Source organism: Chinchilla lanigera, unplaced genomic scaffold (assembly GCF_000276665.1).
Source record: "Chinchilla lanigera isolate Chin_1 unplaced genomic scaffold, ChiLan1.0 scaffold00079, whole genome shotgun sequence".
In the NCBI taxonomy this organism is placed as follows: Eukaryota; Metazoa; Chordata; class Mammalia; order Rodentia; family Chinchillidae; genus Chinchilla; species Chinchilla lanigera.
This window is the reverse complement of record NW_004955480.1, coordinates 3,808,673-3,833,473: the sequence shown is the minus strand read 5'-3', so window position 1 is coordinate 3,833,473 and position 24,801 is coordinate 3,808,673. Positions and strand designations below refer to the sequence as shown.

At 39.2% G+C, this 24,801-nt stretch overlaps 1 protein-coding gene across 5 annotated transcripts in view; it reads right to left on the bottom strand.

Moving 5' to 3' along the window:
• The window catches only part of Kcnip4 (Kv channel interacting protein 4), a 1,107,708-nt gene that overhangs the window by 77,608 nt on the left and 1,005,299 nt on the right, over nucleotides 1–24,801 (bottom strand). For all 5 annotated transcript variants that reach the window (XM_005402468.1, XM_005402472.1, XM_005402471.2 and 2 more), the window contains one exon: nucleotides 14,153–14,277. In XM_005402468.1, coding sequence (XP_005402525.1) covers nucleotides 14,153–14,277 — 125 coding nt within the window. The remainder of the gene's footprint in view (nucleotides 1–14,152; nucleotides 14,278–24,801) is intronic.

Sequence of the window (24,801 nt, the reverse complement as noted above, 5' to 3'; positions counted from 1 at the left end):
ACTCAACTCTATGTCAGACTCCCACAGTCTGCTTCAAAGTGAGATGCTTCAGAAACATATAACAAAACAACCATTGACAATAATACTCCCCATAACCAGTGTAGCCCCTGCTTTACCTTGAGCCCTAGCCCCGTATCTTATTGTAAGGATGATGTACATCGTCAGCCCAAGGGACACAAAGACACTTGATGCTGTCCTCTCTGACACTGGTTCTCATCTCCTCAGGCCCAAGTCTCCCGACTCCAGCTCTCGCTTTTTCCTTTTAGAACAACACTGCTCCGGCTCCGGTGCACACACCTCCCTTTGTCTCTCCTGCGGTCCTTCTTGACAGTTTATTCTGATTGAAACAAACTCGTATCTTTATCTTCCTCTATTCTTGGTAAATTATTTTACCAACATGTCACTGGTCCCCCATAAGCAGTCTGGCCCTGCAGATCCCAACCTGTGAGGCTGTGCCTCTCCTGCACCTCTCCTACTTACCTGGCTTCACCTTACTTTACTTGCTGATTGAGAAAATCAGCAATATAGTCACGACAGTCTCCTCCACTGGTTCCTCGGGAGTACGAAGCCCTTTTCTATCTTAAGGCTTTTACATCTGCTGCATCTTCTACTAGGTACTTTGCCTCGCTCTTTTCAAAAATGGTTCTCTCCTTAGACCTAGCATATAAAACGGCCCAATGTATCAGAAAGGCCTGATATCTCAGTCATAATCCTCCAGGGAACAGAGCCAAGAAGACATCTACATACTTATATTTATATCTATGTCTGTCTACATCTGTAGTACTCTCTCTCTGTCTGTCTGTCTCTGTGTTTCTCTCTCTGTTTGTGTCTCTCTTTGTCTCTGAGTAAGATTTATTTTAAGGAATGCCTCATATGGTTGTAGGGACTAGCAAGATCAAATCCTGTAGGACAGGCAGACAATGGGAAACCCAGGCATGATTTCTGTGTTACAGTATTGAGGAAGTATTTCTTCTTCTTCAGGAAATCTGATTTTTTTGCTTTTAAGGCCTTCAGTTGATTAAGTTCCACTCATATTATTAAGTGTAATAATATGCTTTACTTAAACTCAAGTAATTATAGATATTAATCACATCTACAAAATACATTCTTAGTAACATCTTGCCTAATATTTGATCCAAAAATGGGCACAGAGCCAACCCGTGTTAAGGTATAAAATTTATCCTCACACACTTTCTAGATCTGCTATGTCCACATGAGCTTCCCTTATGTTTTTTTTTTTTTTTTTTCTTCACTGGATGTGCCATGATTTGCTCTATTTTTTGTTTGGTTTTGAATACTTCCTTTCCCCTACTGAACTCAAGTATCTATGTGTTGAGGGCAATTCTCGTTTTTGAATTATCCAATGCTAGCAGAATCCTTGACATATATTAAGTAGTCATTCAACAATTACTGCTCAATCAATGTTTTTTATAAGAATCAACAACAAGGGCAAGTTTGAGACGAGAAATTTTGAGTCACTCTTCTAAAATTTTCTGAAAGCTGGAATATAATGTTAAGTACATTTCATTAAAATGTGCTTGGGAAAGTAACTGATTTTTTTCTCATTTTCCTTTGACACATTCTTTTCCTTTGTATTTTTTTTTTCAAATTAACTCCATCAATACAGATTTAAGAGGACTTACACTAATAACACACTCAACCCAAACAGCATTGAAAAGACTTCCAAAGTTTTGGTAACTTATTTTAAGTTATTAAAGACTTGAATGCCTGCCAGGATCACTGGAATAATTGCCAGTTATTCTTATATTAATGAACACATTTAAATGGGGATAGTAAAAAATGGAAAGTCATCTGGTTTTATGGAGCAGGATCCCTGCCAGCTACTTGCAGTGATGAATGGTACCCGAATTTGTTTTTAGTTTTAACCACAAAGTATCCAAAATTGCACAGCAGGCTCTTCAACCAACATGTACTGAATTTGAAAAAATTTATTGCTATCACAGCGATCCATTTTTGTGAACCAATTAGTCCTCCCAAAAAGAATGTGGAAGAGAGAAACTGTTAAAGTTGATCCACACAACAGTCTAACTACCACCCTGTGCTTGGGGTTTGTGCTCTGAAGCCTGGGTTCTATGTACAACAAATCGTGTTAACAAGCTGCTTGAACAGAGCTGCTTTGAAATTGTTACGTATTTTATTTCATGGTACAGTGCTAAGGGAAGAAGGAAACCTCAAAGCATTCATAAAACAGACTTATTATTTTTTTAATGCTGATCCTTGAAGTGATCAGCAATAAAAGGAAACATATATTTGGCTTTGAAGTATCAGCTGACACATGTCTCCCAGACTAAAAAAAAAAAAGAAGAAAGAAATTGTCTTAAGAGAATTAGCTGAGTCTTAGAAAATCTTTAGAAATCTGCTCCAGAGAAAAATTCCATAGAAGGAGGTTTCGTTAACTTTAGTAGAGTGCAAGTCATCCTCCTAACCCAGTTTTTTCTTGTATATTCATACGCAGCTGTTCAGTTAGACACTGTGTTTCCCAGCTAGTCTCAGAGCTGGGCGCACCAGGCAACTGGATGTGAGACGCTGATGCACATAAATTTGACGCATATAGTTTGTATTATCTCTAAATTAAGGTAAGTCACTTGTTCCTGCACTATGCCTCTTTTACCTTTCCCAAACCACAACGGTGACCCAGCTGACACAATGCAGATGGGAACCATGTTCTAGTCAAGGAAAAACTGCAGGAAAATGTGTTGGAAGGAAACTTGGTCCTCAGTAGTGTCATGATGAGCAAAGCTGTCTCCTCTATCTGGACCAAACTCACCAACTTGGGAGAAAACTAAAATGTGACATTACTTACAGGACTGCTGTGGATGAATGAGTGATAAATAATTTGTCTTAAGAAATACTTCTAGTTAGTGAAATTTTGCTTAATGTATGGAATACCTTTCCAAAAGTTCTTTTAAAAAATTACCTACAGGAAAATGGATCTTTTGTAAATGGAAACGGAGCCAAGAAACAGAATAGGCAGGCAGGGGGAAGGGAATACAAAATGTTTTAAGATGAATCACTGTACATGCACCAACTAACCACAATAAATGTAGTCACTATGTGTTGCAAACATGAACTAAAATAAAATAATAATTATAAGGAAAATGGGGAAAGAGGGTCTTGAGATGAAGGGAGGGGTGGGTGGGGGACAGAAGTGAATAAGAATCAAGGTATGTTAAGTACAGGCACCTTCTCCCCAAGATGAATATAAACATCATGTCCTGCAAGCACACAATAATAAGAAAACTACAACAAGACATTTCCAAATAAATAAAAATATGAAAACACATAAATAAATTAAAGAATGAAATAAAAATAGGTAACAGGAGACAGGGAGCTCGTTTGTCAGTGGGAAGAAGACCAAGAGGTAGGACAAGGGGGAGGAGCAAATGGGATTTGGATAAAAGAATTAAAATGAGCTATGTACACGAACCCACTTCCCATGATGAATGCAATCACTATGCCCAGTAAACATACTAATAACAATTTTTTAAATATATTAAATAGAAATACTGACATCTCTGTTATTTCATTGGAGCTTGCAAGTATCATACATTTTATCATTTCTTCTGATATTTAAAAATATCCCAATGAAGGAATTATTTTGAGGAAGGTGATGAATCTCCAGGAATTCAAAAGACCAAAATATATGTCCATATTTGCCCTAGGGAAAATCTTAGTAGGGCTGAGAATTAATCTGTGTTTTCTAATTTTTTGAGGGGGAGGGCAGTTATATATATATGGATCCAAATTTGAGACTGGGGCACCCACTCAAAAAATTAGAAAACACAGATTAAGTCTCAGCCTTACTAAGTATGTTTGTTTGTTAAGATGTTTTCATTCTTTTATCTTTAAAATAAAATGAGAGTGGGGCAAAGGCAAAGAAACTCTAAGCCAAGAACTTCTAGATGGTAGCACAATTCAGAGGAGAAAAGCTAACAGTGTTATTAATAGGATAATGATAATAATAACGACAATACTAATAGCTACATTTTGAGTTTTACCATAATACAGGAGATGTGCTCTATGCTTTACATTTGTTATCTTTGCAAAGGATGTGTGAGATGCTTTTCCTCCAGTTTTGCAGTGGAGATAAATAAAGCCAGAGGTGATACACCTTGCCAAAGGACAGCCAGAGCTGAAATCTAATTGTACTTAAAATTTATTTCATGTTATGTACAGGTTTTCTCACTGAAGTGTTAACATAGTGAGTCTAACACTGCTGTCTTAGAACTTCTTGCAGATTTGTCCTTGGATAACATTTTAGAACTTGGATTTCGAGAAGGTTTCTACTCTTCTCTGAAAAGAAAGGCTCACTGTGTAATTTTGCAAGCAGGGCAGCGTATGCTGAACACCAGCTTTGCATCCTGTGGTCTGGAACTGGAGTCCTGACTAGACACTGGGTGTTTAATGAGATTCCTTGCTAGACAGGATTTCACAAGCGTGGTCGCAGTGACTCACACCTGGAGAATTAAGCATCTCCTTTATGACTTCCTAAGCAAAGACCAGTGGAAGCTTGCATCAGGTTTTCTCCAAATATTCCTCCACAGGCCTCTTTCCTTTTGCAAACTTGCTTTGCACCTTTTTGTTGTAACAAATCATGACCATGAGTAAGACTATATTTGCTCCATTACTCCTCCTAGCAAATCATCAAACCTGGGATGACTCATCAGATCATCAAATCTTAGGAAGCTCTGACATATCTTTCCACGTTGTTATTTTCTCCTTTGCAAGTAAAAGAATTTTATTTTCCTCCTGAGTATACAGGAAGGCTATGTTACCCATCTTTCTTTAAACTAAGGTGGGCCCATGGCTGACCACTGATGAGTGCATTGCGGGCAGAGGGATATCTGGCCAGTACTCTAGGAGTGGCCAATCAGATACTCCACAAAGTGTTCCTTGTTCTGTCTTCTCACAGCTGAGGACTAAGGGAGGATGCTGATGTAGAAACAATGAGCAGAATGAAGCCCCCAGAGGAAGACTGTCCTCCATAAGCTAGCTGAAAAGAGCCCCTATCCATTGCTCTACTAGAAGCAGGACGCTGGAGAGGCAGATGTGAAAGACAAAATAGAAACAAACCTTTGTTATCTTCAGCCACTAAAAGGGTTGCAGCAGTGACTGCTCTAAAACCTATGGAGATGTGCTGAACATCACCACTCCTCCCCATCTCTTTCTTAGAATCTTTGAGACATGTTGCAAAAATAAAAGGATTTCTGAAGATACAGACATTTCCTCAGCCCTTTGATAGAAAAGTATTGGATAGGCAATACAACACATGGATAACTTAACAAATGAAAATACTGACAGTCTTGCAATGGAGTCAAAAGAAATTCTTTGTTATGATTTGAGATTTCTCTCAACATTTCTTGTTGAGTAATAGAGATGTTTCTTGACTTATAACGGGGTTATCTCCTGATAAGGCATCATAATTTGGAAATGCATTTAACATACCTAACCTTCTAAACATCATACATTAGCCATACAATATGCAGCAGATTGCTAATGGTTCCTCCTAATAATTCTGTGGCTGGTGGAGGCTGTGACTTGTTGCCACCCAGCATCAAAAGATTGAATCTACCATGTATCACTAGCCCATGTAAAATTGAAATCTCAAAATATATTTTCTACTGTGTATTCTTTACCCACCATCATGAAGTCAAATAATTAAGTCAAATCATCATAAGTCTTGGACCCCTTGTATCTGATTACATCACTAAAAATATTAAGCCATGACATCCAGTTCTTTTCTAAAAGAACCATGATATTTTACTTCCTCAAGCTTTAGATGATTCAAGGAGAAAATCAACATGTTTTCAAGTTTTCAATCAATCTCAGTGAATGAATTATTTTGAGAAAGATGATGTTAGTATCTCCAGGAATCCAAAAGACCATAATATATATCCGTATTTGTCCTAGGGAAAATCTTAGTAGGGATGAGACTTAATCTGTGTTTTCTAAGAAGTTTTTCATTTTAGCTAGGTGAATGTGGGAGGGACTAAAAAATGGAAGGTAAGAGAATATGAAAATTTATCTGAGTTAGACTCCCATCTTTTGTGTTTGAGGTTATTCAGTCATTCTAAAAGATTTATTGATTACTTGTATACAAAATACAATCTAAAGGGCTACAGATATGATAGAAAAGAAGTTGCAGTCCTGCCCTCTGCGGGGCTGAGTGGTTAGAAAAGAAAATGAGTAAAGAGGAAACCCAAAATAAATACCATGATGAGGTGCACACGGCAGTTCTCCCAATTCACTCTACAAGATTTTGATGAAAGTTTCACCACATACAAGTCTTTCAATCCAAATTTTATGACATAAATTTCAACTCTCAATTTCACTCACCCTGTCATTAAAAGTCATAAAAATGTCCATTCATTTTGACCTGGAACTCCCACTATGTTCTCTAGAATGTGATTTCTCTCCTCCACTATAAAATCACAGTTTTCTTTGACACATCCTCCCTACCATTATGTGCTTTCCACCAAAAGTGTAAAGGCGATAAGTTCATCCAATCATGGAACAAACCCTCCAAGACTGTGACCAAAATAAACTTTTCTTCTGGAAGTTAATTCTCTCAAACATTTTGTTGCAGAAAACAAATGCTGACTAGTACATCCTGTTACATTTTATTTTATGTAGAGTAGTTTGGTTAATAATGGTTCAGAAGGAGAAAATAAAGGAACAGGAGATCCGACTTAGCAGTAACACAGGTGAGAGATGGCAGCAGCCTGTGAGAGATCAGCTGGTGGACAGGGAATGGAAAGGCAGATGTGAGAAACAAACAAAAAGACTTAGGAATTGAGTGGGTTTAGTTAATTAGGTGCACGAGGTTCTGAGGGAGGAGTCCAGAAAGACAACTAGGTTTTTAGGTAAGTGGCATTTACTAAGAAAAGACAGGGCAAGGAGGAAAAGATGGTGAGCTGGACATGCTGCATACATGCTTCACTTAATAAGAGTAAAATACATCTTAAAAGTTAGATGTTGTGTAATAGGACCTGGTCACAGCCCTGTACTAAGCATGACAAAGGACCAGGCACTGGGAAGTGCATATGCAGAAAATCAAGGTGATTTGGCTTGGTATGTCATCTTTAGGAAGTTCTTAGATTAAGCAGAAATAAGAGTCTCAGTTCATTTTTCTTTTCTGTTTTTTTAGAGAAAAAGAATGGGAGGGAGGATGTGAGAGAGCGAGGTGAAAAGGATGGGTGGTGGTGTGGGGCTGGGCAGCTACAGCTCTACAAAGGAGAGTCTGCATAAAAGGATGGAGGAACAGAAAGGCAATGTAGCAGCACTGCCTTCCCCACAAAGATTTCCAAGAGAACCAGCGAAGACAGTGATTGGTGTAACACCCCACTAGACATCTACTGGAGCACTCTCAACTGCAGTGACATAGGGACTTGGCATGTTTTAGAATAAATGAAATGTTCACTGTTAATTGCTAATGGTTAACTCGGAAGAGCTGAGTTTTATAGTACATGTATTATCAACAGAGTTATGTCGAAAGTATTCCTAAATGCACACACACACACATGCATGCACACTCACACATGAAATATATACATGTGTATACATGAAAAATATCTGGGTCCAAGGACATAGTTTAGTAGTAAGGTTTTTGCCTTGCATATATGAAGGTTCCATTCCCAATACTGTGCAAAAAACCAAAATGAATAACAAGAACTGAACAAAATAAAAAATAATACTTGAGAAAAGGGAAGAATTGGCAGTGGTTGCCTGTAACAAAGTGGGGGTGAGGTATTTATCATAGGTAAGACACTCATATATTTCTGTTTATATTCCTCTGCATCATTCCAAATATTTAACATGACATATTATTAGTTTAAAATAAAAAATAAACCAAAAACATCTAAATGCAATAAAATATACCTATCACTAATTGATGCTTAGACTATAGACATTGAGATGATATCATAGAGTCCTTACTATGAATTTTATTTCTGCATTTAGAAGCATGAGATAAAAGAACTGAAGAGCTCTAATGTTTATTGACATTACTCTACTTTGGTTTTTTTAGGTTGTTTTTTTTTCCAGTACCAGGAATCCAACTCACAACCTTGCGCTTGCCAGACAGGCACTGTGCCGCTGAGCTAAATCCCCAGCCCTATTGACATTACTCTAAGCCAAAAATATCATGCAGCATTTCTCATTTATTTTCTCCTCTACACAGGTACACAGGTACAGATATTTCACACCTTCAAAGGAAAATTTGATGTACAGAGAAGCTAACTCACATGTCCAGAGTAGGAGATGGTAATTGCACCTTTTGAGAGGAACGTTTTAAGGTTTTCAAACAGGGGACTTGTGCTAGTCCTTGGAAATCATAAGGGAAGCCACAAAAACTGCTCTGACCTGCAGACACCTTCTTTTCAGAAACCTGTTCATCTTGGTAGTTTTACAGAAAATTCTGCTGGGGCATAGAAAATAATATTTTAGCTCTGTGCTGATAACTTACTTCTCAAGTACATGATTAGTACTTTACAGATAAGGGACATCTTTTGTGTCTTTCAAGAGCTGAACAAAACCAATTATCAACCTCCTCCATGATTGGAAGGGAAGATCTTAATTCCTAATGTGCTGACAGGGAGACAGAAGCTGCCAGGGGTGAAACGACTTCCTGAAGTTCACACAATCAGTCCATGAAAGAATATCTCAAGAATAACCCAGGAGAGTCATGACAAAAGAGCGACTGCCTGATACAATTAGCATTGTCTTTCTCTCTCCGAACCACTATATCCCACTCTTTGCCGTGGGTACATTAAACTCCCCCTCTCTGCCTCTTCACTATAAGTGAGAGTCAGTGATCTTTTTGCAAATGTACTTTGTCAAACATTCAGATACCTGTAATTTCAGCCTCAGTTCTCTTCATTTGTTTTTGAAGGTCTTAGTGCAGAAGCTCTCAAATACTTTGAGTGAGGTGAAAAAGGCTCATCAAAGCAATTCCCTCTCTGGTTGATTCCTTTGACCACAGCAGCAGAACTTGCAGGAATCAAGAAAAAAGTTGGTTCTGTAAATCTCTGAGATATCTGGATTACAGGCAGAACACTGAGGGTGAGGACTGATGTACTTGAAATGGGACCCTGGACCAGATCCTGCTTTGGTTTCCAAGGGTTGCTTCTTCCCACATCCCCACTGGGTGACACCCTGTGGAGACCCCAGTCGGCCACATCTTTCACCCTCCTTGCCCTGTGTGCTGAGATGGAAGGTCATGGGGTGGGAAGTCACATCCACCATGATGCTATATTTTTAAGACCGTTCCTTCACAGACCAGAGCCTGTCCCTCGTTGCCTCTGAAGAAGCAGGAACTAAGATCTTGTGAGAAGACCACGTGGCCAGGGACTGTGGGGAGCTGCTAAGAGCTGAGCGGCTCCAGGCAATCACCAGTATGATAAAGGGAGTCTTAGGTGTCAACAGTGAAGGTTTGAATTCTGCCAACAACCGTGAGAGCTTCAAAGGAGATACAGAATCCAGAAAGAAATGCAGACCAACCAGCACCTTAATTGTGACCTTGAGAGACCCATCAGAGAACCCACCTGAGTCACTTCTGGACTCCCGAGCCTCAAGACTGTGATGAAAAAGTGATTTTTTAAGCCACTAAATATGAGGTAATTTTTTAATACATCACTAGAAAGCTAATACAAATGCTATTCATTTTAGATAAAAAGGATATTAACACATTTTTAGATACAAAGGAAAATTAAAAAGTATTAAAGTGATGCCTTAAAGATAAATTTGAATCTACTGGAAGCTTAGACCCAATGTAATTCACAGAAAAGGAAGCAGGGCAAGATGGAGAGGGGATGGAATCGGTTACCAAAAGCAGAGAGGTCTAACTACTTGAAACTATCTCCCATCCTGTCCTTTTGAAAATGGGGAGAACAGACTTAGGCTGTATATTATTAATTACTGGAAAGAAATGCCCTAAACGCATCATCATAGTACAACTTAATGTCCCAGTAAACCATTCATGACCACCTAAACTTGAAATATACTTGATTTTTGAAAGAGCAGCAAAGCAGGATTATTAATCATATATTACATTTATATCATATAACGATGACAATATATTATCGATAACACATACTATATGCAATATAGTATGAATATATGCAATATAGTATGAACTTGAATAATCTTCTAATTCCTGTGCTTCTCAAATGTCCCTTTCATTTCACTGTCTACTATAATATGAACCAAAAATGTTAGTTGAGAAATTAGAAAAAAAAGAGGATTTCTGAGTAAAACCGTAGACTGCACTGAATCGAAGTCTTTGTAGCTAAGAACATTTACTTTCTCTACAGTTGGCGAGATAGTGCACACACACATACACACACACGCACACTCACACGCACATGCACACACCCCAAGGGCCTTGGGAGATTCCAGTATAGCCAGTCTAATCTAGTTACTGATATTTGACATCTTAGGGATCTTCACAATTAGGTCAATTCTTCTCTTGTGATTAAAAACCTTATAGATTCTTACATTTAGTCCATTGGTTTTCAGTCTGGGCTGCACATTGTAACTCCCCAAAAAGCTTTCTAAATCCTGATGCTCAAGCTTTTTCCCAGAGCAATTACAGCAGAATCACCATGCATGGGACCCAACTATTTGTAATTTTTAAAGCTCCCCAGATGATTGCAACATGCAGTTAAATTTGAGACTGCTGATCTGTAGATAATACTTGGTATCTTCCTACATCCTCTCTGGCACATAATTATGCAGTGCAAAACCCAAGACACTGCCCGAGAGCTACGTAGGTGAACCATGACCACCCCACACTGATGGAGCACACAACTGAGGCTACCTCTGGGGCTACATTGTATAGTAACTCCTTTAGTTGAGCTTCATATTTATTTCTTTAAAAAGTAACATAGATATCACTGTTCTAACATTCAGAGACAAAGATAGCCAGAGTCCTGAGCCAGGAGGAGCTGCCCAAAGAAGGAAGATACAGATGCACATGTGGGTGACAGTGGAGCTTGTGATAGCTGCACCACACCTGGGATTCTCCTGCATCAGCAGCATCACGTCACCTAGAAGCATAAGAAGTGCCAACCATGTGACCCATTCCACAGCTACTAAGTCGTAGTCCTTTAGGCAGCAGTGTATTCTGAAGTGCACTGAGGGTGAAGAAAACCGGCACGGATTTCTCCATCACCATCGCTGCGCACTTTTGAGTTTCAGCTCAGCATGTGGCAAAAGAATCAAACATGTATGTGTTTCAATGAGTGCGTTAGGGTGGGAGGGTGAGAAGTCTGCTCTATCTCCTCTTTCTCCCATTCTTCATGTATATTAACAGTCGGTGTTGAAAATGAGAGGGAATGCGGTCGGATATATTGCCCGGCGTAAAACACGGGGACTCAGCTAAGGTTCCCTTGCAGGGGTGCCTGGCAATCTGAGTCCCTCTCATAGGAGCGTGACTATTTTAAGATGCTGAAGAATGGTTTATCCTTTTAATCAAAATATGCGGAATTTTAAAAGGTTTCATTAAAATGAATAACCCAACTGTTTCCAGGAAAATGATTTTATGATCATAAGGGCTTTGAGATAACTGGCGTTCGGGAAGCTAAGGGCGGGTGGCTCGCTTTCTCTGATGGAAACTAGTTCCCATCGCTGCCATTCTTTAAAGCGTGAGTGGGGCTGATCCGCTTTGGTGTCGCCCTGGTGTCGCTTTAGGGCACATTTGTCAGAGTTGTACAGTGGACCTCAGTAACACAGACATTTAAAGGCCACTCTTGTTTGGTTTACCAGAGACATGGATTAATATTTTCTGAACAAACTATACAATGCTTTGTTTTAAAGAATTATATAAAAATGTTCTTTGGCACATTCAGGTCTTTTGAAAACTTATCTCACAGAAAGGAGAAGGGTGGGGCCAAACAAAGCAAGGGAGAGAGGGAGAAGAGGAAAAAGTTAGAAAGGGGAAAGAAAGGGAGGAACTGAAATTAAACAGACAAGAACTGAATGAGGGAAAGAGGAGTAAAGGAGAATGAAGAAAAGGAGATGGGATTAGAGGGATCAGAAAAGGGAAAGACCTAGGAAAAGAAGGGAAGGGCAGGAAAACAAGAACCGAACAGGTCGGTAAAGAAGATAATAAAAGAAAGCAATGCACGCGGACTCTGGAGCCTGGTAATTTGCTGTCAAGTGCCACTCGTGTCAGACGTGCCGCAGAGCTTGGCTCCAAAGGTTAATGATGGCAGTAATCATGATTCCAATTTACAGCAAATGGGATGAAAGGCAGCCAGGCCTCAGACGAGAGACCCTACAGCGATGGCCCTGGAATAATAACGCGGCAGCAGTCGAGGGACACAGGGATGCTGGGAGCTTAGATTAAGTAACTCTTTACTCCGCAACCATTCTGTATCCAATGTGAGTTCCAAGGTTAAAAAAAAAAAAAAAAAGGAAACAGTTTGCTTATTCCAAGTTCTCTGAATTATAGCAAGGATGTTTAGTTGCTTTTAAATGTTTGCAGTGAACCCCTTACAGTTTTATTCTGTGACTAGCTTTGTCTTAGTGTTGACTTTGGGGATGGGGTTTGGTCATTTTTAGCCCTTTTCCTCCCCCATCTTGCCCTTCTGTGTTTTCCTGTTGCCTGTGGTCAGTGTACCTGTCTTGCTCTGAGGATGTAAACTATTGTAGAAGAGATATAACTAATTTTTCTCTAACCTAAACGTCAACTCTCTTTTCTTTTTCCCATGTGTATTTGTAAGTATCATCTTAGTAGGTTACATATCAAGAATTCCTTTGAATCAGAGTCCTGTGGATGAGGCAAGTGCCCTTCCCATCCAGCTCAGGGTCCTCCGCAAAGGCCTTGTGAATGGCCAGCATTGGGAAGAGTAAGAAATCCACTTTGTTTTTTTTTTTTTTTTTTGGTTTTTCTCCGGTACTGGGAACAGAAATCCACTTTGAATAATGAAGGAGAAAAATGAGAAAATCCAGGGCAAGCACAGGGCTGGGGAAAGAAATGGGATAGAGTCAGAGTCCGTAAAATCAGAGAGATGGTACAAAGTTATGTGCAGTGTGCGTGATGGATCCTTATGGAATATTCTGAAAAGCCAACTAGATTTATGAATCTAAGGAAAGTTTTATGGTTGGTAATGAAGAAGGGGCAGAGTTTCTCATTTGGACTGAATGAGGCTACAGAAAGGGAGCAGTTGAGACGGTCTGATGGGTAGAAATATTTTGACAGAATATGCTTGTACAGGTCATGGAACTGGGGTTCTTTAGGGAAGGGTCTGGGAAAGGAACAAACCACTTTATTTTGGGTGTCCATGAACATCTATCTATCTCTCTATCATCTATGTATCTATACATATATATCGCATGTTCAGGCAGTATGCCATTTAATGTACGAACACTTGATATTATTAAAGATGAATTATCTTCAAATACATTCATGACAGCAAGTCTTTGCTCCCTATCCAAATTATAAGCTTTTATGATGGTGTTTATTTTTTTCTGCTGTTTGATTAATCTGTTCCATTAAATTTAATGCAGTGTATATACCATGTATTCAGAAAAAGGATGCACCTGCCAGATTACTGGGATTCACTCCTGGCCTGTCTGTCATCCCCAACCTCTGGCAAGCACGAGCTATCGATCATTGTGAAGATCTGCCCAGGAAGGAGGTCATATGCACATCTGGATCACAGAAAGCCAGATTCAGTGACTTGTGCCTTAAACTCCTTGACAGAGTGATCTTCTTCAGACAATAAAACTTACAGTAATTGTTCTATAATGCCATAATTAAGCTAATTGGTAGGCCACAATCTATAAGTGAAGTGTAGAGATTATAGCTAAGAAATAAAGTGATAATTGCAGCTTATTGAAATGACATCATGAAGCTAAAGGAGAAAATATAAACAAGTAGTAACTGAACTGAAAAAACCTTTAATGAGAACCCATCCTTGTTTCATGGGCAACTACACTGTACCAGTGCTGGTGTACCAAAGGAAGAGAAAATCCAAATAGATATTGGCTGGATTCAAACCTAGGACACATCAGTAAGAAATGCCTGTACGTTGAGCTTTCACAGCAAAGTCTATTCCCTGCTTCTCTCTCGCTTCCCAGTACTCCTCTGAGAACAGTGTGAAGATAAAGTCAAAAAGGAAGCTCTTACATTCTTAAATCCTCGGTAGAGAATCTGAAGCTCTTTCTTGGTGAATTTGCTCTGGGCTTCCAGCAGCTCAAGGGCCTCAGGCCGATGCCTGACGGTGGCCATCTCCAGCTCATCTTCCACGCTGTCTGTGGAGCAAAGATAAAAGAATCTTAGGGCCAGCTGCTGCTTGCCAAGGCTTACACTGAGTGACACAGGGCAATGGAAGGAAATATCTGCTAGATGCCTGTGATCTGTCCCCAGAGGAAGGATCCTCACACTGCCAACAATCATCTTTACGTTTTTCAGATTTAATAGTACGAAGCCAAGGAACTTTAAATAATTTGTTTCTGCACATGATAGTCTTTCAGGTGGACATCCTGATTCTAGCATTTGAAAGATACAGTTCAGTTGAAAAAGTAACAAAAATCAACCAAGAGTTCAACCTGACATTTGTGTTTACGTACAAAGTACTAGTTATAAAATGGAACTGTTGTATAATAACAATGAGCATCATTTCCATAGAGAACTCTGCTAATACTCTCCTAATTTGCCTTTGAAATCAGGCCTTTCACCAGGAACTACAAGTGAAACGTTCAGACAAGGTGCTGACCAGGGTAAGCCCCCTGCAGCTCCTGGTGTGACTGGCACACCCACAGTACCATACATACACCCTGGAAGGTTAGGGCCTAGACACTCTCTGAGTTACTTCTCTTTTACAGCCTGGAGAGTGTGAGGTTAGAGATAGGCTTTAATATATTTTACTTTGCTTTGTTAGTTACATTTAAGCTGTTATTTCTCAAAGATGCTCTAGGCAAAAAGAATTTTGTGCCTGCATGTTTGGGAAATGCCATAAGCTTTAACGTAATTTTGGTAAAAAATAGTTGAACTTATAGATTTTGAGAAGACCTATAACAAAGAATCCTTTTTAATTTTGCTTAATACAATTGATTCCAAAGATATTTGTGCAAAGAAATTTTGCTGCCCCAAAGTAATATCTGCTGATATCCACACATTTGTCATAGAACTTTGTAAACCTAAATTTGGAAATGGTGCTGATATATCACAAAGCTGGGCATTTGTGTCTCAAAGAATAGTACCGTTCAGTCCAGCTTCTCTGCAGTGAGGTAAAATGGCGCTCGCATGACTACTCCCAGTTGTAACCTAGTTCATACTTCACAGGAGGAACTCAGCAGGAACAATAAAGCCTTATATGAAGGAAACCCCATCTGGAGCTATGGATTTTCTTCATTTATGTCCCTTCCTCTTGGCTACAGATTCCAGACTCAGAGAGGGAAGGTAAAGAGAACAGTTGCTTCTGAGGTCCTTTAACCCCAAGATCATGAGAACATTTAATCTTTTGTCTCATGGAACAATTAGTAATGTGACCATTTTCCAAAAATCGTACCATTTTTGACACTAACACACTACCTCCTCCTAATATTTGCTTCTATCTATTGGCCTGTGTCACTGAGGGCCTCGAGGCCAGAACTTTCATTTAGCAGGAAAACAGGTGAAGGAGCCATAATATTGGTAAGTCCTAATCATTGCTCTCAAGTAGTTTACAAACAACCAATAATAACGATAAAAAAAAAAAATACTTGGAATGGTAGTATTTCTCAAAATGAGTAACGAGGTAACAGCAAACACTAACTTTGAAATTTTTGTGTTATAATTATTTATTTGGAAATAGTGACATGCAAAAGCCTTCAGAATAGTGTTAAATAGATAAAAGAACATGGAAAGATGGGAAGGAAGGCTAGGAGCAAAGTCTGAGACTTTGAGGGTAAAACTAAGGAGAAAGTAAGAAAGTGCTCATCTAAAGTACTAGAAAGGGCTACAAATAGCTCAGAAAAGGCATCTATGAATTAACACATTGACCTGAGACTGGTCTTTATGGGGAAAATCAAGTTAAACCGTGAAAGGCTATTGCGATTTTCTCTTTCATTCATCTGAATAAATGGGTTGATTTTGCTCAATGGGTCCTGAGATGGGATGAGAGAAAATGTCTCCCCAACATTGTTGTTGATCCAAAAGTTTGAACTATTTTGTATTATGATACTTGCTCACACAGAAATAAATGTCATGCAACAGATATAATGTATATAGATAGCATCTAATGGAAAGGTTCTACTTTCTTGAAAAATGTTTTATGTAAACTTATTTTGAATCACTTATAGCACAATTTCTTCAACCTAAAATATTGCTTGTTCCTTTTTTACTACGAAAAATGTATACATCTTTCACAACTCAAAGTGATTATCAATGCTTCCTCTTTGGGGTCCCCCCTGTAGGCAGAATGGATGATGCCTCCGTGAGGGATCCCACAGGCCCTTCTATATAGCACATCATTATGACCCGTTTACGTTTGTCCTCGCCATTGTAAATTCCCTGAAGACATGACCAAAGTCTTAATACGTGTGTATATAGTCTGGACCTGACAGTGTCTGATGCCCTGTAGGCATGACTTCTTTGGTAAATGAATAAATAAATAAACAAATGATGCTGATCCTCAACTTTCCACTCTTCTGGAGCTCCTTAAACCTCAACTTTTCTTCATAGAGATATTTTCAAACTGAGTTTTGTGGGCTGTTGCTGGATCTTAAATACCTTCCTTTAGAATTGTCATGTTCTCTGTTCATTGTTCCGAGAAACGAAGCATAGGCAAAAGTAAAGGCGATTTTAGTCAGATTTTCTGGGAAGCCTTTCAATCACAATATGACCTTGTCTAGACCTAGTGACCCTTCCACTGGCAAGAAACAAAATAGCATGTTAACCTCTTGGCCTTCATGCCTTGCAGCAAGTCTGAGCCATACTACAGAATTTCTGTACAGAGTTTCCTCCTCCAGCTGTCTCAGACTTGTAGATGCTAAGTCTGAGACAAAAGGCCTTCAAGGCTGAAGGGTCAGTATAATTGAATTAAGTGTATGCGATAGGATGATCATTGCATGCAATATTCAAAAGGCTCCACGGTGGAAGTGTCTGCCTGTGGGCTTTCTTGTTTTTCTGACTGACTGTTACTTTACTTCTTAATGACTTTTACCTGCCAAAGGGCTGTTTCTATTTCCAGGAGGCTGACAGGCTCTAAGAACATACCTGGAATCATAAGCAATCACCAGCATATGATAAGTTTAAAAAGCAAAGCCCCTGAACCTAATCAAGTCTGGTTCCCGGAGGAGAGCTCGGTGTGGAGCAGTGTGATTCTGCACAGGACAGTGGATTCACCCTGTAGCTCAGCCATCATCTGATTGTGCATTTTGAAGGATTTTAATGTAGTGCCTAACATTTATTGAACTTCTGTTATATGCCAGAGGGCTAATATACTTTAACAACATAATCCTGATCTTTACAATAACCCTCACAATAATTCTGATATTTACAGTAACCCTCACAAGGCAGAACTATTTTTTATTTGTGTAGAGACTGAGTATCATAGAAATGAAGCAATGCATGGCCAGATGTAACATAAAAAGAAATACAGGGATATAATTTACAATCAGTCTTTGATGTAGCACCTTATGTTCTTTCTACTTTGCCACAAGCCTAGTACAATAAAAATGACGGTGATAAAAATAAGGACAACTTCCTTCGTTCTGTGTACTATCACATACATGTCTTGGAAAAATTGAGGATATCTATTGGATCCAATTCCATGAACCAGGCATGGTGGTGCATGCCTATAATCCCAGCACTGAGGATGCTGAGGCAGGAGGATTGTTGTGAATTCGAGACCAGTCTGGGCTACAAAGTGAGTTCAAGTCCAGCCTGAACTGCATAGTGAGACCCTGTCTCAAGAAGACAAAAATAAATAAATAAATATTGGATCCATTTCCTGCCTGCTGCTCTTCCTTTAGTCTATTCAGTCTGACTTCTGGTCTTGTTATGGGTTCCCTTGAAATTCACATATCGAAGGCTTAACCACTTACTATGGTTTGGATGTGGTTTATCCCATAGGGAGGCATGTGTTGGAAGCTCAGTCCTTTGGGACCTAATTGGAGGTCACTGCTGGGAGCTACAGTCTTACTTACCACATGGGCTCCTCTTCTTGCCTCGTTCCCTCCACAGTGCTATTTATCATGACAAAATGAGCCAAGGAGACCCTCATCAGGGCTGGAGCCCTGCTCTTTGGACTATCAGACCTCCAGGATGTGAGCTAAATTTATTTTTGTTATAGAGTATCTAGCTCAGGTATCATGTTACAGTAATGAAAATGGACTAATATACACCTATTGTTACTGTATTTACAGGTAGGGCCTTTTGGGAAGTAAGACAATAAAGTCATAGATTAGGCCATTATTCCAATAGGCCTGGTATTCTTAAAAACAGAAGAGAGCCCTGTGAGAAAATGAATTTATATTATTTAATCCACTTAGTGTCATATTTGTTACGGCAGTATAACAAATTCATTCATCCACCAACACTCTAATAACATAGAAAACTAATAAAAGCACATCTTCTTACATACAATTTATCTATTATTTGCTGCATAATTTTCCAACTAGTGGTATTACTGAATTTTCATCACACTCCTCAAGAGAGGGATTATCGTCCTTACTTTTTAGATGAGAAAATTGATCTTAAGTCTAAATTACTTGGTTTAACCCCAGTAGCTAACAGTCTTGTCAGTAATAAATCTAACAGATGTCTTCAGCATGTTAACATTCAGGGTTTTAAGCACTATGATGAGACAGCTAACCAAATCCACCACCGTCGAGAGAAACTTTGCTCTAAACCTGACAGAATACTTTCTCATATTAACTCTGACAAAAATTCTGCAAGATGTCCATGGTTGCTTATTTATTTATTTATTTATTTATTTATTATCATAAGAAGTAATCTTGGCCTAAATAATGTCATCTAGATCACATGATCTGGGGTTTGATCTTGAGACATCAATAATCCTGAGATTAGTCAACATGCTGTTTTAATAGATGACAGTAGGTCCCTTGTTTTATTGGTCCAAAATGCTAGGGGATAAAACAATTGTAACAATAAATGAGCTGGGGGCTGGGGATTTAGCTCAGCGGCAAAGCGCTTGCCTGGCAAGCACAAGGTTGTGAGTTCGATTCCTGGTACCGGAAGAAAAGACAAAAAAAACCAAAAAAACAAAAAAACAAAACAATAAATGAGTTGGGTGTTAAACACTCAGTTCCTCGACTTCTCTCCAAGCGATACTCACAAAGCAACCTGAGGAGGTCACGAGGTTATGAGAGGCTGCTGTGCTGCTTGAAAACACAGGACACAAAAGTAGAGAGTGGCGCTGGTTCTCAGGATGGGGGATAACACAGGGGTGTTTGAATGTCTCCCTTTTATCACAGAGAAATCTAGGGTAGGAAGGCTGGGTGGTTTCTCTGGGAGAAGGGAACACACATTCAGGTGGGACCCAGCCTCCCGAATGTCTCCAACTTCTGCTAAAGTTTAACTACTGAAGAATATTTCAGATGAGCTCATTCTACGACTGCACTTGCATCCCGAGACTAGCTGAACACAAATAGTGTTGTAATTCATGTATCGTCTAACAGATTTGATTTTAATCAGACAACTCTCCGAACTCAGACACTCTTGGGTCTCTTTGGTTGTCTCTTTCTGTTCTTTGTTCCTTAGATTTAAGTCTCTCAGGGCTGAGGTTGTGCTCTGGCTGAATCAACAGTCCCCTCGGGCTATGACACAATTGGGCTCCAAATTGGAATTCACATCACCAGGGAACAACAGAATGGGTTTTAAAAATAGGCATCTTTCTTCCCTTTCTCACTTCTCTTAAAATACGGTAGAGGCCTATTACAGCCCAACTCATAATTATACAAATTTAATTCTACCCAAGGTCAGACCATACCCCAAGAGTACAGCTACCAAACATCTCGCTTCACAAACAAAAATGGGTGGGAGTTCTGCCCTCCAAAGACCCGTGGTTATAAACAAGGACTAGAGTGCAGAGATCAAGTCATTTTAGGGAGAATGATGTCACTCTGTTGAGGACGGTGTTTCAGAACTCAGGCCATACACACAGAGGTGAGTCCTAGCCTGGGATCTCATAGTCTCCTTTGTTTACCTTGCTCCTGCCAGACAACTGACCAGTGTGGTAGCATCAACTTTGGCAAACTAACTGTGCACAATTTAAACAATTAGCTGGGCATGGTGGTGAATATCTATATTCTCAGCCTTTTGGGAAGCTGACTCAAGAGGATCCCAAATTTGAGCCCTGTCTGAATAATCTTGCAACTTACTGAGAACCTGTCTCAAAATAAAAATTACAATTAGGGATGCGGATGTAGCTCAGTGTGGAGATCTTTGCTTCAATCCCCAGTAATGCAAAACAAAACAAAGAAGTGGAATAAATGAATAAGTATCTGAAGCATTTGAAGGAGGTTCCTTTGCTAAATACAACATGACCCTCCTTGAAAACTGTATCAATTTTTCATTATGAAAAATTCATAAATGCTATAACTTTCAAATTCTACTTGAGCTGATTTGGTTAGCCAAAATCTCAGCCTGCTTGACTTACATTGCTTTATCTCAGTTATAACAGTACCTTTAGTCCTAAAAGTTATCTTTTATGGAATTGGCCTGATAGTGCCTTGATTGGTATTATGTGATTAAGATTTCTAATAATAGAAAGTTTGGGCCATTTACAAGTTTGGGCCAGTGGCAGGTATTGGAGAAAGGTTTCATTAATTTTCTTCACTTATTTTAGTCTATACATGCTGGGAGACTCTTAACCATTGCCTCTACCCTTGAAAACCTCTGGCATATGAAAGTGATGACTTGCTTGTTTCACGTTCAAGTTCAACACATCAGAACAAGAAGTACAAATGACAAATAAATATATGAAAAAATGTTCAGCATCAACTGATCATTTGAGATATGCAAATTAAAACATTGAGATTCCATCTCACTCCAGAAAGAATGGTTATCGTCAAGAAATCAACCAATAATAAATGCTGGTGAGGCTGTAGGACAAAAGGAACCCTTCTCCACTGCTGATGGGAATATAGTCTGGTCCAACAACTGTGGAAATTAGTGTGGAGACTCCTCAAAAAACTGAACTAGAGGTGCCATTTGACCCAGCTATTTCCTTTCTTAGTATCTTCTCAAAAGAATTTAAAGCATCATACCACAACGATATATGTGTACCCATGTTTGTAGCAGCAAAGTTTGTAATAGCTAAATCTTGCAAACAACCCAAATACCCATCAACCAATGAATGGATAAAAATGGTGTGTTTTTTAATATAGTAGAATACTACTCAAACATACAGAAGGATAAACTTGAGACATTTATAGCTAAATGGACGCACCTTGAGACCATAGTCTTTAAGTGAAATAAATTTGACACACATGTGTAAATATCACATTCCTTTTCTAGTGTGAGAAACTGCAAGTGTAAATAAGAACCAAAAGGCATAATAGATATTGTGAAATAGGAAGAAATTGTTCAAAAGAAAAGGAGAATGGCAGAAAAGGGGAAGGAAAAAAATTGAGGAAGAAAAGCATTAAATGGAAACAAACTTTGCAAATAAGGAGGGGAAGAGGGGCTGAAGGGAGGGGAGGGCAATGGAAGGGAAAAAAAGGAGGTAAGATATATCTTTTGCAAGTTCCTTATGAGGAATGCGATCACTATGTACATCTACATTGTACCTATAAATTTAACATAAGAAAAGATAAGCATGCTAGAAGAAGAGTCACAATGCTGTTTTCATGGCACCAAAGTGATTTTTTCTCCCTTCTTTTCAACTTTAAAAAAAAAGGATAGGGGGAGGGAGGGACACTTCTAGGATGCCGCTATTCTCAGCTTTCCGTCGGTTTTTTTTTTTTTTTTTTTTTTTTTTTTTTTTTTTTTTGAGACAAGTTCTCATTATGCAGTTCAGGCCGGCCTTGAGCTCACTTTGTAGCCCAGGCTGGTCTGGAACTCGCAACGATCCTCCTGCCTCAGCCTCCCGAGTGCTGGGATTACAGGCGTGCACCTCCACGCCCAGCCGGTAGTTTTCTTTAGCTGCTCCCCACACCATGCTCACTGAGGGGGCCTGAGAATCTGTTCGGAAACAATTTCAGGAGTTAAGGAATTTGTTCAGGTCTGCGGACTGCATATCTGTTGAGGGCGGAGGCAAGACCCGTCACAACCCTGTCTTTCCTCTTCCTGTTCTAGCATTTGACTTCTGTGGACAGAGTGCAAATCTGGACCAGGCACTATAAGCCTCTCTTCAAATTTTAGCAGCTATACATTTTCTATTTCATGAGCTGAAAGGCCTGGGAGCCCCCTCGACTTTTCCTGTCTTCATCGTCCCTCACCCATCCACCCACCAGGAGCTAAATTTAGGTGCACATGGAACGTGCATGAACAGTAGTTCCACACCGATCCTATGCAGCCCACGAGGAGAAAGCAACCAATCCACCCGGAGCTGCGGAAGTGCTCAGCCTTCCCAGAACATCCCGAACAATTGCAACCCCCAATTTTTCTCCGTCTGAAAAATATTTCTTTAACCCAAGCCTTTAGTATATTTTAGGACCCCCAAAATCTCTCTTTATAATTAGTACTTTAATTTATATTCATATATCACATTGAAAATGAAAAGTCCTTTGAAAATGGCCAATTATTTTGAACGTCTTCTGTTAGAGGTGCTTGTTGGCAATGACATGGCAATTTCCATTCTAGGAGAACTTAAATTGCTTTGCAATTTCATGATTGAATTCAATCACTTATAAAATATAACGACTCAGAGGTGAGCTGCCGGAGATATTTTTCACAGCACTTGTGAATGGATTGTCTCTACTTTATTTATAAGCATAAATAAATAACTCTTTAACAAGCTTATATTTTAAAAAATAATCCCCTAATTAGAATGCTTATTATAGATACGAAGCGTATTATCACTATAAAGTCATGAGTGGCCTCTTTTGAGATAGATTTTCTTAAGTGGCAGAGTTGTTATTGACTTTTGGTAAATCCAGGAATAAAAATTAAACTGCCAGATACTACAAACAGAAAAAAAAGTCTGCAATAGAACTTCTAGGGCGAAAGAAGATGGAAACAAAGGATGTGATTGAATTCACTCAGAAGACAGACCAAAGGATGCTGATATTCTAATCGGAAAAGGAAAAAGCCAAGAGTGATTATGGTCCAAGAGAAAAGTTTTAAAAAGTAGTGAGACATACAGAGAGGCGAGGAAAGCTAGCTAAGATTACCTCATTAAATTAAAAATTCCCTAACAGAGTTGTTCTTCTTGAATTTTGGTGGACTTTCTTCTATTTACTCCCCAAACCTAATACAATCCAACCACTATATATCATTTACTCTATATAAGCATTTTCCTTATGTTAAATCATGAAATATCCAAGGCCACAGTATTTATGCTATATTCCTGTTCTGTAGATGGGGACCCTGGCACAGAGAGTTTTAATAACTTGTCGCCCAGCAGCAGAGCTCATGCGTAAACTCTGGGAAGTCTGCTCCAGGGCTCACCTAAAATGAAGATGAGGCGATGATGCCCCACTTACCCAGAAATCACATACTCCCAAAGGACCTGGCTGTTAGGAGCAAAGAGCTCTAAGCAGAAAATAGCATTACATGGGATTAAAAGTAGCCTTGCCTCAAGGCCCTTCAATTGTAGTTTCACTGTCAATGAGTCTTTGGTTGACCAGTATTGCATGTTTACATCTGTTTTCATGAGAAGCCACTTTGAAGATATCAATATGTAATACAACCACCATTGTTAATTCCCTACCACTTTGTTTGTAACTCTGTATTGTCTGTATTGTGCTTGTGATATGTTGTAAAATGTTGTATGTCTGTTAATGTTTCCCTCCTTTTATCTTTAAAATAAAAAAAAATTTTTAAAAATTAAAAAAAATTGTAGTTTCATATTAAAATACAGAGCCTTAATTCACCTGCTGTAAATCAAAAGCCATTTGGCACATCAGTGGCAAAATGAGGCCTAAACCCTGATCTCCTTGATTTTTACTGTATCACTTTTTCAAATGCCTGTCATACTGTCCTTTAGGAATGCATCCTCCCATACTCACTGCTTCAGTGGTTTTAATAAGCTTCTGATTCCACATCAGAGGCAGGTGCAGATGGAGGGTATTTGAGCTAAAAAGAGCATGTGTTAGTATCTTTATCGAAGCTGAGACATAATACTTCACATTTATAATTCAAAGGAGGAAAGGTTTAATTTGGTTCATGTCTTTAAGGATTTCAGTCCACAGCATGATGGTTCCAAGGCAGGAACATCATGGCAGGTAGGCATGGCAGAGCAAAGATGGTGGCCGGAAGCAGAATAGGGAAGCATGACAGAGCGGAAGTGTGGAGTGACCAGTAACCATACTGGAGCTCACATCTCCATGACCCATGTGCCACCTAGGAGTTGGCTTTCCTAATCCTCTGCATGGCATCCAAACCAACCAACTTAGCACAGTTCAGCTGAAAGACCATGGAGCCCATGAGCCACAGCAGCAATATCTTACATTTTATGGCTGACTCTGTAAACAAAATTATTTTCACTTTATTCCTCTATCTAAATGTTGCAACTATTCTATGCACAAAAATTACCACTCTTATAGACAAGAAAAGCAAGCCTGAAAGGAATGATATAACTTGTGGAGGACATTGAAATTAGAAGATATGGACTCAGGACTTAAACCCAAGAACACTGATGCTAAATTCTAGAAATGATATCTGAA